This window comes from Artemia sp. Qi Xiang Cuo, chromosome 15 (assembly GCF_049724085.1).
Source record: "Artemia sp. Qi Xiang Cuo chromosome 15, ASM4972408v1, whole genome shotgun sequence".
Classification (NCBI taxonomy): domain Eukaryota; kingdom Metazoa; phylum Arthropoda; class Branchiopoda; order Anostraca; family Artemiidae; genus Artemia; species Artemia sp. Qi Xiang Cuo.
In genome coordinates, this window is record NC_142808.1 from 60,744,848 (window position 1) to 60,758,111 (window position 13,264).

Genomic DNA, 13,264 nt, shown 5'->3' on the forward strand with positions numbered 1-13,264 from the left:
GAGGTCCTGCAAGAAGTAACTGCCTACAATTTTGACATAGTAGCACTGCAGAAGTGAGATGGACCCGTTTCAGCAAAGAAATACTTAATAATGGCCAAACAATAATCTATAGTGGACCCGAAAAGAAACGAGAAGCAGGAGTAGCAATGTTTATGTCCCAAAAGACAGCAAAATCTTTCATCAGCTGGACTCCTGTCAATGATAGAGTAATGTCTGCGAGGTTCCAGGGACACCACATCAAAGTGACTGTAGTTACCTATTATGCACCAACGAATAATACTGAAGAGGTGGTTAAAGAGCGTTTCTATGCCACTCTTAACTCAGTCTCCAAGGATACACTGCGTCATGACATGGTTATATTCGCCAGAGACTTCAACGCCACAGTAGGCAACGATAGATCCTACTGCCCGGAAGTACTTGGCCCAAATGGTCTTGGCGACCGAAATGAAAATGGAGCCCTACTTATAGACTTTGCTTCTACCTATGATCTCCTGATTTATGGAACACAGTTTAGTCACAAAAATATCCACAAGTACATTTGGACCTCCCCTGACGGCACAACCGGAAAACAGATCGACCAATTTCTTATATACGGGAAATGGCGATCAAGTCTCCAAGAGCTGACGCCGTCTCCGACCACAGACTCTGTATAGCTAAGATTGTGCACAAACTGAAGACCCCAAAAAAGAAGACGGACCCCTTGATACCCCTATATAACTCTGATAAGCTTGCTGGACCAAAAGTCAGGAGGAAGTTCTTTTGGAGTCTCCACAATGCATTTTTCTACTAAAAAAAAATTCTGAAATAGCATTTAGTTTTCACCAGGGTTCCAGAAAGATGCAATGATGAAGCTGCAGGGGTATAAGGATAAAGACAAGCTTGTAAAGAAAAAGTGCGAGATCTGACAAAAGGACTTTTCCGAAGAAAAAGGCAGCGGAAGAAGAGACGACAGCAAAAAAAGGGGATTCTAAGACGGTCTACAGGATCACTAAAGAGATGACTGGTAAGCGGCGAAGAACGTATGGCCCTGTCAAGGACAAAAACGGAAGAATAGTCACAGAAGAGAAATAGATAGAAGGAATCTGGGCCAACCATTTCGAATGCGTCTTAAACCGTCTATAAGCGATCAATCCCCCCCAATATACCGGAGACTCCTTTGCTTATTCCTGAAATTGACAGTGATCCTCCTACAGAAGCTGAGATAATTTCAGTGTCAAAGAAGCTGAAGAACAGAAGAGGTCCTGGAAATGTTAGAATTTCTGCTGAGATGCTAAAAACATATTCTAGATCCTGTGTTGAAACCTGGATTTTATTGTTTAGCACGATATGGGTCACCGAGGTTGTCTCAAAAGAGTGGATGTGCAGTACCCTTGTGAAATTATTCAAAAAAGGTGTTAATGTGCAACAACTGGCGAGGAATTAGTTTGATGTCTATTCTGGGAAAGCTTCTCGCCCACGTAATTCTGCATTGTATCCAGCAAATGATCGACAAGCATTTAAGGGACAAACAACACCTAATTTTCATAGACTTTGAGAAGTATTCTCAAGTACTACGGTGTCCCTGAGAAACTCATAAGGCTAATTATGGCTCTATACCAGAGCACGGAGGGTCAGGTACAGATAAGTGAAGGCCAATCGAGATATGTCAGGATCATCTCTGGAGTAAAGCAAGGATTTGTCCTGTCCCCTTTTCTCTTCATACTGGTGATTGCTCACATCCTCTGCGGATGCAAAAACTACGGAATCCCAATCAGTAACGAAAAGAGGATTGCAGATATAGACTTCTCAGACGACATTAGTCTCCTCGAATCAGACAAACAGAAACTCCAACAGTTTTTGGATGTTGTGGGAAAAAATGTACTTCGGTTTGGACCAAGATAAATGCATCAAAAACTAAAAACATGGCTGTCACGGCATCTCCCCTTAACATAAATTGCGGTGACGAGGATATAGAACCGGTTGTTCAGTTTAAATGTCTGGGAAGCATAGTAGAAAACACAAGGGCAATAGACAAAGAGATCCATTCTTGAATCGGACAAGCTAGTTGCTCGTTTACCAGGCTTAAACAGATTTAGCGCTCACAAAAGTTTTGAACCTAGCTAAGACTTCCAGTCTTCAACAGTAATGTCCTCCCAGTTATGCTGTATAGAAGCGAATGCTGGAAGTTAAAATACCAGCAAGAGAAGAGACTCCAAGCGTTTGAGAACAATTGTCTGCAAAGAATCCTCAACATAAACTAGACACAACACGCCTCGAACCAGACAATCCGTCAAATTACTGGGCAACCTCTTGTGATCAACATGATCAGGACCCATATATCAGGATCCATTACTTGGGATATTATGTACGAATGAAAGACGACCGAACACCGAAGTCCATCCTCCAGTGGCAACCAACGGGAACCCGGCGAAGGGAAAAACTAAAGAACACACAACACCGAACATACCAGAGGGACATTCTCAACGTCAATACGTTCATACAATCCCACTGGGTAGACATTTAGGCAGGAGCCCATTTGAGGGACGACTGGCATCTCTTCGTCGATGCCCTGGGTGCCTCCAGAGGCACGAGAGGATCTAAGGTCTAAGGTAAGGTTTCTCTTTGGATACTGAATTTTGTATATAAGGGTAATTATCTGTGTAGAATATGCCTGGTACTATTCTTTTGATGCGGTAGCTTCTTCTTTGCTGTATTATTCAATAATTTTCTAGGCTGATTTCTCTTGGGTTTCTGAAAACTACAGTTTTGAATTGTATGATTCATGTTTCTTTGGTAGGGGTTGGGGGGCTATGAAGCAGGGTCTTTTGGTGGCTAATTCTTTTTTGTTATTCTGTTAGTTAGCATTCAATGAATTAAACCAAAATTCAACTATCATAGAAATGAAACAATTTCTAAATATAGATACATGTGCAAACATCAGTTCATTATTTAAGCAGCATTTTAAATTAAATAGTTGTTGACTATTTGTTTATCAGAATTTTTAGATGTCACTCTATTTCTGTTTTGTTTCAGAAGTTGCTGGAACTTTGTCAAGTAAATCCACACCTCCGATTTGTATTTTCGACCGAATATCAAGAATCAGTTTGGATTTGCCATAGAATTTCGGCAGTACCCTCTGAATCCCAGAAACGATTAACAAAAACAAAGGTATGTTTTGAATGCAAACTGGTGATTTGTTTTAGAAAATAATTTTCTTTATAAATTAATTTCGACTCTTATTGAAAGAATAGCTGGAAAAGAAATGTGAAGAGAAATATAATTGCCACCATTTCATTGTAGAAGGGACTGGTAAGGGAGGAAATATCCTTAGATATGAGGAAGCTGTTTGTTTTTCATACCATTTTGATTTTCTAATTGGATGCTGCGATAAGAGTTTCATTGAGTATGGTGTTCTATTCGAGGCAGTTTCTGCTTCCGAAAGGTTGTATTTATCATTTTAACGTGGGATTTTTACCATCTGTTTCCTCATTTTTTGTAGGGGGATGGCCCCTCCCCTGTGATTTTGAGAAATAACTTTTTGAGAGGAAATTGATTGAAAAAGATCTTCTTTGGTATTTTCAATGAAAAAAGTTGATAAAAAGGGCAATTTACCCCCGTGGACTATGGGAAATATAAAACATAAAAATAATACATGTTTTGCTGTGTTTTAAGTAATGTGATAATTAAAATGCCAGTCCTTTTGCACCATCATTATTAATGCACCTTGGCTGCCTGGTAATAATTCCTTACGCGCACCTTTGGAGCCCCCTGATATAACCGGAATACTAAGGTAATGTTTTGTTAAAAAATGATACGACTTCAAAATTTTTTAAGTTTAGAAACTGTTAAACTTAAAAATCAGGATCAGGTATTGTCAGTTCTAAATTACCCTTACCGCTTCTTTTCCCTCTGCGTCTCCAATTTATATATTTGAGCTTTTAATGCTACCTGGTAGTTTCTCTAGTAATCCAAATATCAACTCTTTCAATAAGTTAAATGACACTAGTTTCAAATGTGATTTATTTATGTCAAATAATTGGGTTTGCCCATACATTTTGGTCTTTATTAAGGCGCTAATAGAAATTTTTGTTGTCCAATTTGGATTGCCTACACTGTCACAGTAGAAAAACTACGCAAAACCACAAAGAAAGTTGAACTTTTCTGAGGCTTCGGCAGCTATTTCAGTGCCATCAATGCCATATCATCCCATTTAAATCAATAATCAGTTGTTTAATATTTTAATTCAATGAATTGAAGCTAAATAAAGCACCCTTCTTTCCCTTTCATTTAATTTGCAATCCATCATGATATTTATAAGGTCTGCTAACTAAAAATTTAAAAAGGAGCAGCAGAATGTGTAGATCCTGATCCTATAATATTTACGTAACGATAATCTTTTATTTTTAATAGTTAAATTAGCTTTTATTTATTATATTCTTTTACTACAGCAATAATGAATTCTACGGGATGCAGCTCTGATGATGTAATTCAACCAAAACATGCACACCCAAAACCAACAGTCTTGGTGAAAAAGTTGACAGAAAAGGCAATACAAGAACTAAAAATGGTTTAAATTCCAGTCAAAATTGGATAGTCATCAAACATTGCATGCAGCAAAGCAATCGTTTAAATGTGATGAAAGTAAGAAAAAGTTTTCTGAAGCAGGCTCATTGAAAAACTATCAAATAGTGTATTTTTGTAAGACCCAATTTAATTGTGATATATGTGACAAGAGTTTTTCCCAGATTAGGAATTTAAAAACGCATCAACGTTTGCATACAGGAGAAAAACCATTTAAATGCGGTATATGTCAAAAGAACTTTTCTCAAGCAGCTCATTTAGATAGGCATCAGCGAGTGTATATTGACCACAACTATTTAAATGTGAAATATGCCAGAAAAACTTTTCAAACTTGGACTATGTGAATGCAGATTAACGAGTGCGCACTGGGGAAAAACTATTTAAGTTTGAGGTGTGCAAGAAAAGTGCAACATGCAACAGGAAATATGAAAGAGGAGCTTTTCTTGGGTGAGTAATTTGAATGCACATCGTAGACTGCATAGAGGTGAGAAACCGTGATATAGCGGTGAGAAACTGCGGTGATAAATGTGAAATATACAACAGAAGCTTTTCTTGGGTGAGTAATTTGAATGCACATCGTACACTGCATAGCGGTGAGAAACCGTATAAATGCAATGTATGTAAAAATACCTTTTCCCAGTCAGGAAATTTGAAAAAACATCAACGCGTTCATGCAGGAACTGTTTAAATGTGATATACGTGAGAAAAAAATTATGAACCAATCAATTTGTATGCTATATGCACCAAAGAGTGCAGATATCCAACAAACCATTTAAATATATTTGTCAAAAGAGCCTTTTAGGATGAGCTCTTTGAATTTTCGCATTGTAGAGTGTATATCGGCTGGAAACCTCTTAAATATCATGTACAAGAACTTTTCTCAATCAGGTGATTTGATTGTGAATACTGCTGAGGACGTATTTTAATGTCATGTATGTAAGAAGACCTTTCCTGGATCAGACAATTGGTGTATATATCAAAGAGCGCATACAAGTGAGAAACTATATAAATATGATATATGTCTGGTGAGTTTGTCTGAATAGAAGAGCTCAATGATTTAAATAGGTATCTTAGAGTGAATACAAGCAATCAACAATGGGTATACGCAAATGTGGGCCCTGTTGACCATGTCCATTTTGTGCATGTCGTAGGTTTTAGATAAGTTAATATAGTTAAATTTCTAGGCGATTCTCCACTAAGTTCGATCAATTCTGACTCTGTGTTTGCCGTAGTTTCTGATATCGAAGACTGTATTTCTTTGGCTGGGGTTTCATATGTAGGTGTGGATGTCGAGGTATCTTTTTCATTTCCTTCAATGGGATTTGCATATTCATAATCTTGTTGGGTATTTGAGAACTTGTTTCTTGATTTGTCTGATTCTTCTGGGTTGGTATCTTGCGTTCTTAGGGATCTGTTTGTATTTTTCTTTATTACTTTAGATGATGTCTGTTCAGTGACCTTGTTCTCGGCATGACTCTGGCATAGTTCTTTGAGAAAAATCCATAGGCTTGGTAGTTCATTCAGCATTGCTCAATTTCCATCATAAAGTTTTCCTTTCCTTGTAGTCAATAATTCAGGGTTTACCATAGATTTTATTGCAGTAAAGTCTCTCGACAAGTATTCAATATTATTCACTGAACTTTTCCTTCTGTCTTTTCTGGTGCTGGTTCCTAGTGCCATGTCAATTTCTGCCATTTTCTTATCAAAGTCATCTATTATGAACTTTGATTTTAGTTTTGGGATAACTGGAATTAGGAACTCTTTATTATCTTTACTATGCATTGTTTTACTGGTTTGCAATCCTTTGTCCGATTTTAGGAATTGAAATGTCGACTCTTTGAGTTCATTCGTATTTTGGGTCCAATATCATAAAACTTTTCCATGCATTATGGCTGGCTATTAATGAATTTTCATGTTTAAATGTTACTCCATGCTTTACAATATCTTGGGCTTCTGCGTGAACAACGAGGATTATGATCATATTCTTTAGCCTAATCTTTTTATTTGCTTCTAGAATTAATTTATCATTAATCTTACCTATTTTCGCAAAATTCATTTACTTTATTATTTTAATTTTTCAAAGTAGTTTGGGCGTTTTAACTTTTAACTTGGGCTATTTTATTATATTAATTTATATTAATTTAATTTTTGAACTTTTTATGGCATTGGCCAAACAAAACTGATTTGTAAGCGTAAAACAGAATTTTTGTTTTTGAATTGTATCTTAGAATTAGAATGGTTATGGAAGTCTTAGCTTTACTCTGGTTGTGACATGCCTTTATGACTTGTTGTGACATACCTTAAAGGCTTAATCAATAATTACTATACTACTTAATTTTATATTATATTTTATGATCAAGAGCGATATATATTTATTTTTTGCTTGTAAGTTACTCATTCATTAAGTAAATAATATATAAATACGCTGGTAACCTATTTTTAATTATAACACTTTTATTCAGATTATTATCGTCATTATAACTAGAATTATTAGGGTTTACACTAAAACAAGATAACTTATATATGTCATTAATTTGTCCCATAGTTATATATTCCTATTATTGATAATTACCTAGCATAGATCTTACAGGGTTATTGCACTAAGCATTGAGGTAAATGTAAGGTTTTAACTTTGCGTCAAATATACGCTATCTTATCAATTTTTATTCCCTTATTATTAGTATTTTTGAGAAGGAAAAATTTTGAAAATAGAGGTTATGGTGTTATTTTGTGACTTTATAATTTAGGGCATTATTTTGATAATTTTATTTGTATACACGATTCTTCCCATATTCATCTACGTTCAATTTTAATATTGATGGATCTTTTGGTAGTACATTGCGTGTTTCTAACAACGCTAGCATGGTATTAAGACGATGAATTTCCTATTATGACACATTTGTTCTGAGGAACTTCAATTCAAACACCATGTTATTCTCATTATTCTTATCTGTGTCTATGGGCATCAAACAGACCAACAGATCGTTCGGAAGGTCTAGGTCTTTTAATGTATTCGATATATCTTTCTTTTGCATATTTTCACGAATTACTTTGCAACATCATTCACCTAAGGAAAGCGCATTATTTATGACTTTTACTACTCTAGAAATTAATTTTATGTGCGACGCATTACTACATTTTTGTTCACGTACAATAATATTAAAACCAGGAAATACTTTGGATCCAAAATTTTCATCTTCTTCAAAGAAGTTTAATGTAATCTTCTTTATATCATTATAATCTCTCGCGGTAACTTCCAATGTGTTAAATTTTATTTCAGGGTTTATGCCATCAAAGTTCTAACAGTTTTTATACAACATTTTAATAAAATTTCCTCCATTTAGTAGGTAATACCCTCGATCTATTAATAGTGTTAGAAATATAAGGGGTAAAATGCGATTATCGCCATTACTACCATTTGGCCCTTTTCGGTTTCGATAATCTTCTTTCGGATAGGACTTGATTCTGTTGTCATGATCTGTAAGATCAGTTTATAATTACGTATATTTATACTACTAGTTTTTTTTTGTAATATTATTTTTTGTAAAACTATTTGCCGTGTGCCTTCAGCACGAGAATTTATTTTTGATATGTTAAACATGTACGGTAATATATTGGACAAAATTTTCCTTTAGTATTTTTATAGCTATACCATTTTTATTCCTAGACAAAGAGTTCTTAAATTATTATTCCTTTGTGACGCCAAACCATTGAAAAATTTTAATTCTGTATTGACTAGGGGTATTTCCATCTCTCAGGTTTTTTAACCGTTCTACCCAATTGTGTCGTTACTTTTTCTTCGGTTTCTTGAGTTTTTTTTCTTTTTAGGTTTTGCCAGTGATATAAGATCAAACTTTTTGTATTGTTTTTTCAAGAATTCTTGACCTTTTAATTTTGTTTCTTTTGAATTCGCGGCCGCTGGGGTCGGTTTTGATTTTCTTATTTCTTTAACTGCCATCTGTTCTGATTCGCAGTCAGACTCTTTGGAACTGATATCCGATGACTCCGCGTTACAGCTCTTAGGAGTGGCACTTTGCGTTTTTTAGGCAGAACCTGCTCTTCCTTCGTAAATTTCTTCTCCTCTGGAAGTGGAAGGTCTATTCTCCAAATTCTCACTTTGAGTTCTCCACTCGGGAGACTTGAAAGACTCTTGAGAGCTCTGAGAGGAATCAAAAGTTTTTGCAGGGTTCCTCTATTGTTTAAATGCCATGTCTTCAGAGGGATGAGGCATCTTTTGCTCTAATGTTTCCCTCCGAGAAGACCATTCTTTACGTTTAACCTTTGATACGGTTATGTCGTGATGCTGTCCTTGCTGGGCATCCTTGGGAGTTTGAATCCAAGGCAATGCACTTTGCCTCGTTATTATGGGGAAATTTATTAAATCCATAGGTTCTGGCAGATTTGTTTTAACCGAATCTTTGGGAGGAGATTTCTTTATAATATTTCCCGGAGTTTCTGCTTCTCTGTTTAATTCCTCATGTAGCGATAAGGGTCTCTCTATTGGGGTTGCTGGGGAAACCATATTGTCTGGAAATCTTTTGGGGCGACAAGTGGTAGACATTCTATTAGGAAAAAATTTGGTTTTTGGATATAGGGTATTATCTAATTCTCCTGTGCTCTCCGATGATGAACTTTTTGGACTTTTTGATGTTTTTATTCTCACTGGTTTTAGGGACTTTGTTTTGGGAATAACTAGGTTTTTCAAAGCTAAAAATTCTTCAAAGTTTTCCTCATCACTATCATTTTCAAAATAATCTTGCTTGAAATTAAAGGGTTTTAACTCGGCTAACCTTGACCTAGGGGGTTCGTTTTCCGCGTCTGATGAATCGGTAGATGAGGGTCGCGATACCCATCCTTCCATCTTTTTATTCGGCTAACATGTGCGTTATAAGTTCTTCCATTCTTGGGGTTTGCCATTTTAAAAGTAAAATCGTTATCGTACTTTTTAATTATTCTATACGTTCCAGAATACTTATTGGAAAGTTTTTTGCCTTCCATCTTTGCCTCATTTTTTAGGTAGACGCAGTCTCCTATCTAAAAATCTATATTCCCTTTGACTTTGGGTAGGTTTCTTAGCTCTTGGCTTATTTTACATTTTTCTAACTCTTGCCTAACTATCTTGTAAGTTTTCCTCATCATATTTATGAACTCTCGTTTGTAATCCTCCCTGTTGTTATAATATTGTCGGGAATCAACAATATCATCACAGGGTATTCTGAAGTCTTGACCAAATAAAAAATAAAAAGGACTTTCTTTAGTGGTCTCCGAAAAAGCAGTATTTATTATGTTGGTTAAATAAGGTAGGAATTGATCCCAGTCATTCCTGTTGTCTTTTGTATAAATACTTAATACATTCAAAAATATTTAATGCCTATCTTCTATTTTACAATTAGCTTGTGGGTGACAAGGAGATGTCATCAATTTCTCTATGATAAGAAAACTCATTAAATCTTTTGTTACCTTAGAAACAAAATTACTTCCGTTATCGCTTGTTAGGAATGCCAAATTTTTAAAATAATTTCGCTAACGCCTTACTCGTAGCGTACGTGCCTTGATTTTTAATGCTATAGCAAAAGTAAATCTGGGAAAGTGATCTATAACTGAAAGGATACAAGTATGGGCCCTGTTGGAAACAGGTAAGCCTCCACTAGTTTCATACAAATCAAACGAGATAATATCGAAAAAGAACCTCGCTACTGGGACTCTTCCCTTTGGGAGGTTAGGATAAACTGGGGTTTTTTTCTCAAGTTTCACGCTTCGCATGTGCTTACAAAGTCTTTAAGTTTTGTTATTGTCGACGGGACATAAAAATATTGTTTTAATTAATGAAAGGTTTTAGTTGTTCCTAAATGTCCACCTATATCTGAATGAAAGTATTCAAAGGCAGATAATATTAAGTTTTGGGGTAATACAGGTGCTATTGAGGTTTGGTTTCTATTTGCCTCAGCTGTCATAATTGTGCATAAGATTTTATCGTCAAGATAATAATAAAAATTATCTATTTCTTTTCAAAGAGTTTTGAATTTATCTGTTAACACATCATCGTTCACGAAATAATTAATAAGTACTAGACACATTTCATGCTTTTTTTGATTTCTTTTTATATTATCCAAGGACAAGGGACAATAGTTGTTCTTGTTTTCTTTTATTCTGTCTTTGACTTTGTTTTTCTTATATTTGCATTTACTCTTAGTATTGATAGCATTAATTTCGTCCTGCTCGGCTTCCGGGATATTTTCTGGGAATCTACTCAAGTAATCACAAGCTACATTTTGTTTACCTTTTAAATATTCAAATTCGTAATCAAGGTCTTGGATTTTCACAATCCATCTAGCTAGAATTCCAGTGGGGTTTCTGAAAGTGCGCAAGTATTGCAGGCTTTTGTGGTCTGAACGTAGCTAAAATTTTCTACCAATTAAATAATGTCTAAATTTATCCAACTGGTGGATTATAGATGATAACTCTAAGTTTGTGGCGGAATAATTACTTTCGTCTTTTGATAGGGCTCTACTTGAATAGTATATAACTCTTTCTATTTTTTTCTGATTAGGTGGCCCCTGTAGTGGATCAGTGTTTCATATTGAAATTATTTGTGAAAGAATAGCACCAATGCCTATCGAACTGGCATCATTTGTGACCACGAATTGTCCGTTTTCAAAATCAGGCAACCCTAATATTGGTTCAGAAGTCAGTGCCTTTTTGAGACGGTCTAGGGAAGTTTGAGCTTCCTGAGACCAGGTAACATTTTGGGAGTTCCCTTTAGTTAATTTCTATGATAAAAAAACTCATTAAATCTTTTGTTACCTTAGAAACAAAATTACTTCCGTTATCGCTTAAAACCTTGTTAGGAATGCCAAATTTTTAAAATAATTTCGCTAACGCCTTACTCGTAGCGTACGTACCTTGATTTTTAATGCTATAGCAAAAGTAAATCTGGGAAAGTGATCTATAACTGAAAGGATACAAGTATGGGCCCTGTTGGAAACAGGTAAGCCTCCACTAGTTTCATACAAATCAAACGAGATAATATCGAAAAAGAACCTCGCTACTGGGACTCTTCCCTTTGGGAGGTTAGGATAAACTGGGGTTTTTTTCTCAAGTTTCACGCTTCGCATATGCTTACAAAGTCTTTAAGTTTTGTTATTGTCGACGGGACATAAAAATATTGTTTTAATTAATGAAAGGTTTTAGTTGTTCCTAAATGTCCACCTATATCTGAATGAAAGTATTCAAAGGCAGATATTATTAAGTTTTGGGGTAATACAGGTGCTATTGAGGTTCGGTTTCTATTTGCCTCAGCTGTCATAATTGTGCATAAGATTTTATCATCAAGATAATAATAAAAATTATCTATTTCTTTTCTAAGAGTTTTGAATTTATCTGTTAACACATCATCGTTCACAAAATAATTAGTAATTACTAGACACATTTCAGCCTGATTCTGATTTCTTTTTATATTTTCCAAGGACAAGGTACAATAGTTATTCATATTTTCTTTTACTCTGTTTTTAACTTTGTTTTTCTTGTATTTACGTTTACTCTTAGCATTGATAGCATTTATTTCGTCCTGCTCAGCTTCCGGGATATTTTCTGGGAATCTACTCAAGTAGTCACAGGCTGCATTTTTTTTATCTATTAAATATTCAAATTTGTATTCTAGGTCTTGGATTTTCATAATCCATCTAGCTAGAATTCCAGTGGGGTTTCTGAAAGTGCGCAAGTATTGCAGACGTTTTTGGTCTGAACGTAGCTTAAATTTTCTACCAATTAAATAGTGTCTAAATTTATCCAACTGGTGGATTATAGATAATAATTCTAAGTTTGTGGTGGAATAAATACTTTCGCCTTTTGATAGGGTTCTACTTGAATAGTATATAAATTTTTCTATTTTTTTCCGATTATGCGGTCCCTGTAGAGGATCAGGGCTTCCTATTGAAATTATTTGTGAAAGAATAGCACCAATGCCTTTCGAACTGGCATCAGTTGTGACCACGAATTGCCCATTTTCGAAATCAGGCAACGCTAATATTGGTTCAGAAGTGAGTGCCTTTTTGAGACGGTCTAGGGAAGTTTGAGCTTCCTGAGACCAGGTAACGTTTTGGGAGTTCCCTTTAGTTAATTTCGTTAGGGGTTTCATGATTTGGGCGTAATTGCGCACAAATTTTCTAAAGTAACCAGTAATGCCAAAAATTCCTCTTAATTCTTTCATAGTTCGAGGGGGTTTAAGATTTTCAACACATTTTATCTTCTCATTATCTGGGGATATTTGTCCTTGAGTCACCACTACTCCTAAAAATTTAATTTTAGATTGAAATAAATTCACTTTGTCAGGCCGGCATTTTAAATTGCTTTCTCTGAATTCCTCAAACACTTTCGCCAATGTGGCTAAATGTTGTTCCGCATTCTCGCCGACGCATATAATATCGTCAACGAAATGAATTATATTCTTTAATCCTCTTAATAGGTGTAAAAAGGACCTAAATAACGCGCTTGAGCTTGTTTTAAGTCCAAAAGGTACTCTTAAGTATTTATAGGAACCGCATTCAGTTTTAGAAAACACAGTTTTATAGACATCTTTCTCAGCTATTTTTACTTGGTGTTGGCCTTCGGTAAGATCTAAGGAAGTGAAAATTTTGTTTTTACTCGAAATAGAGTCAAGGATTTCGTCTATTCTTGGTAAAGGAAATTTATCACTAACTACTTG

At 35.3% G+C, this 13,264-nt stretch overlaps 1 protein-coding gene across 1 annotated transcript; it reads left to right on the top strand.

Moving 5' to 3' along the window:
- Window positions 1-146: 146 nt before the first annotated feature.
- Window positions 147-653, top strand: LOC148943943 (protein CFDP2-like). Its single transcript, XM_089101295.1, has one exon. The coding sequence runs from the start codon at window positions 147-149 to the stop codon at window positions 651-653; it is 507 nt and encodes a 168-aa protein (XP_088957421.1).
- Window positions 654-13,264: the final 12,611 nt, after the last annotated feature.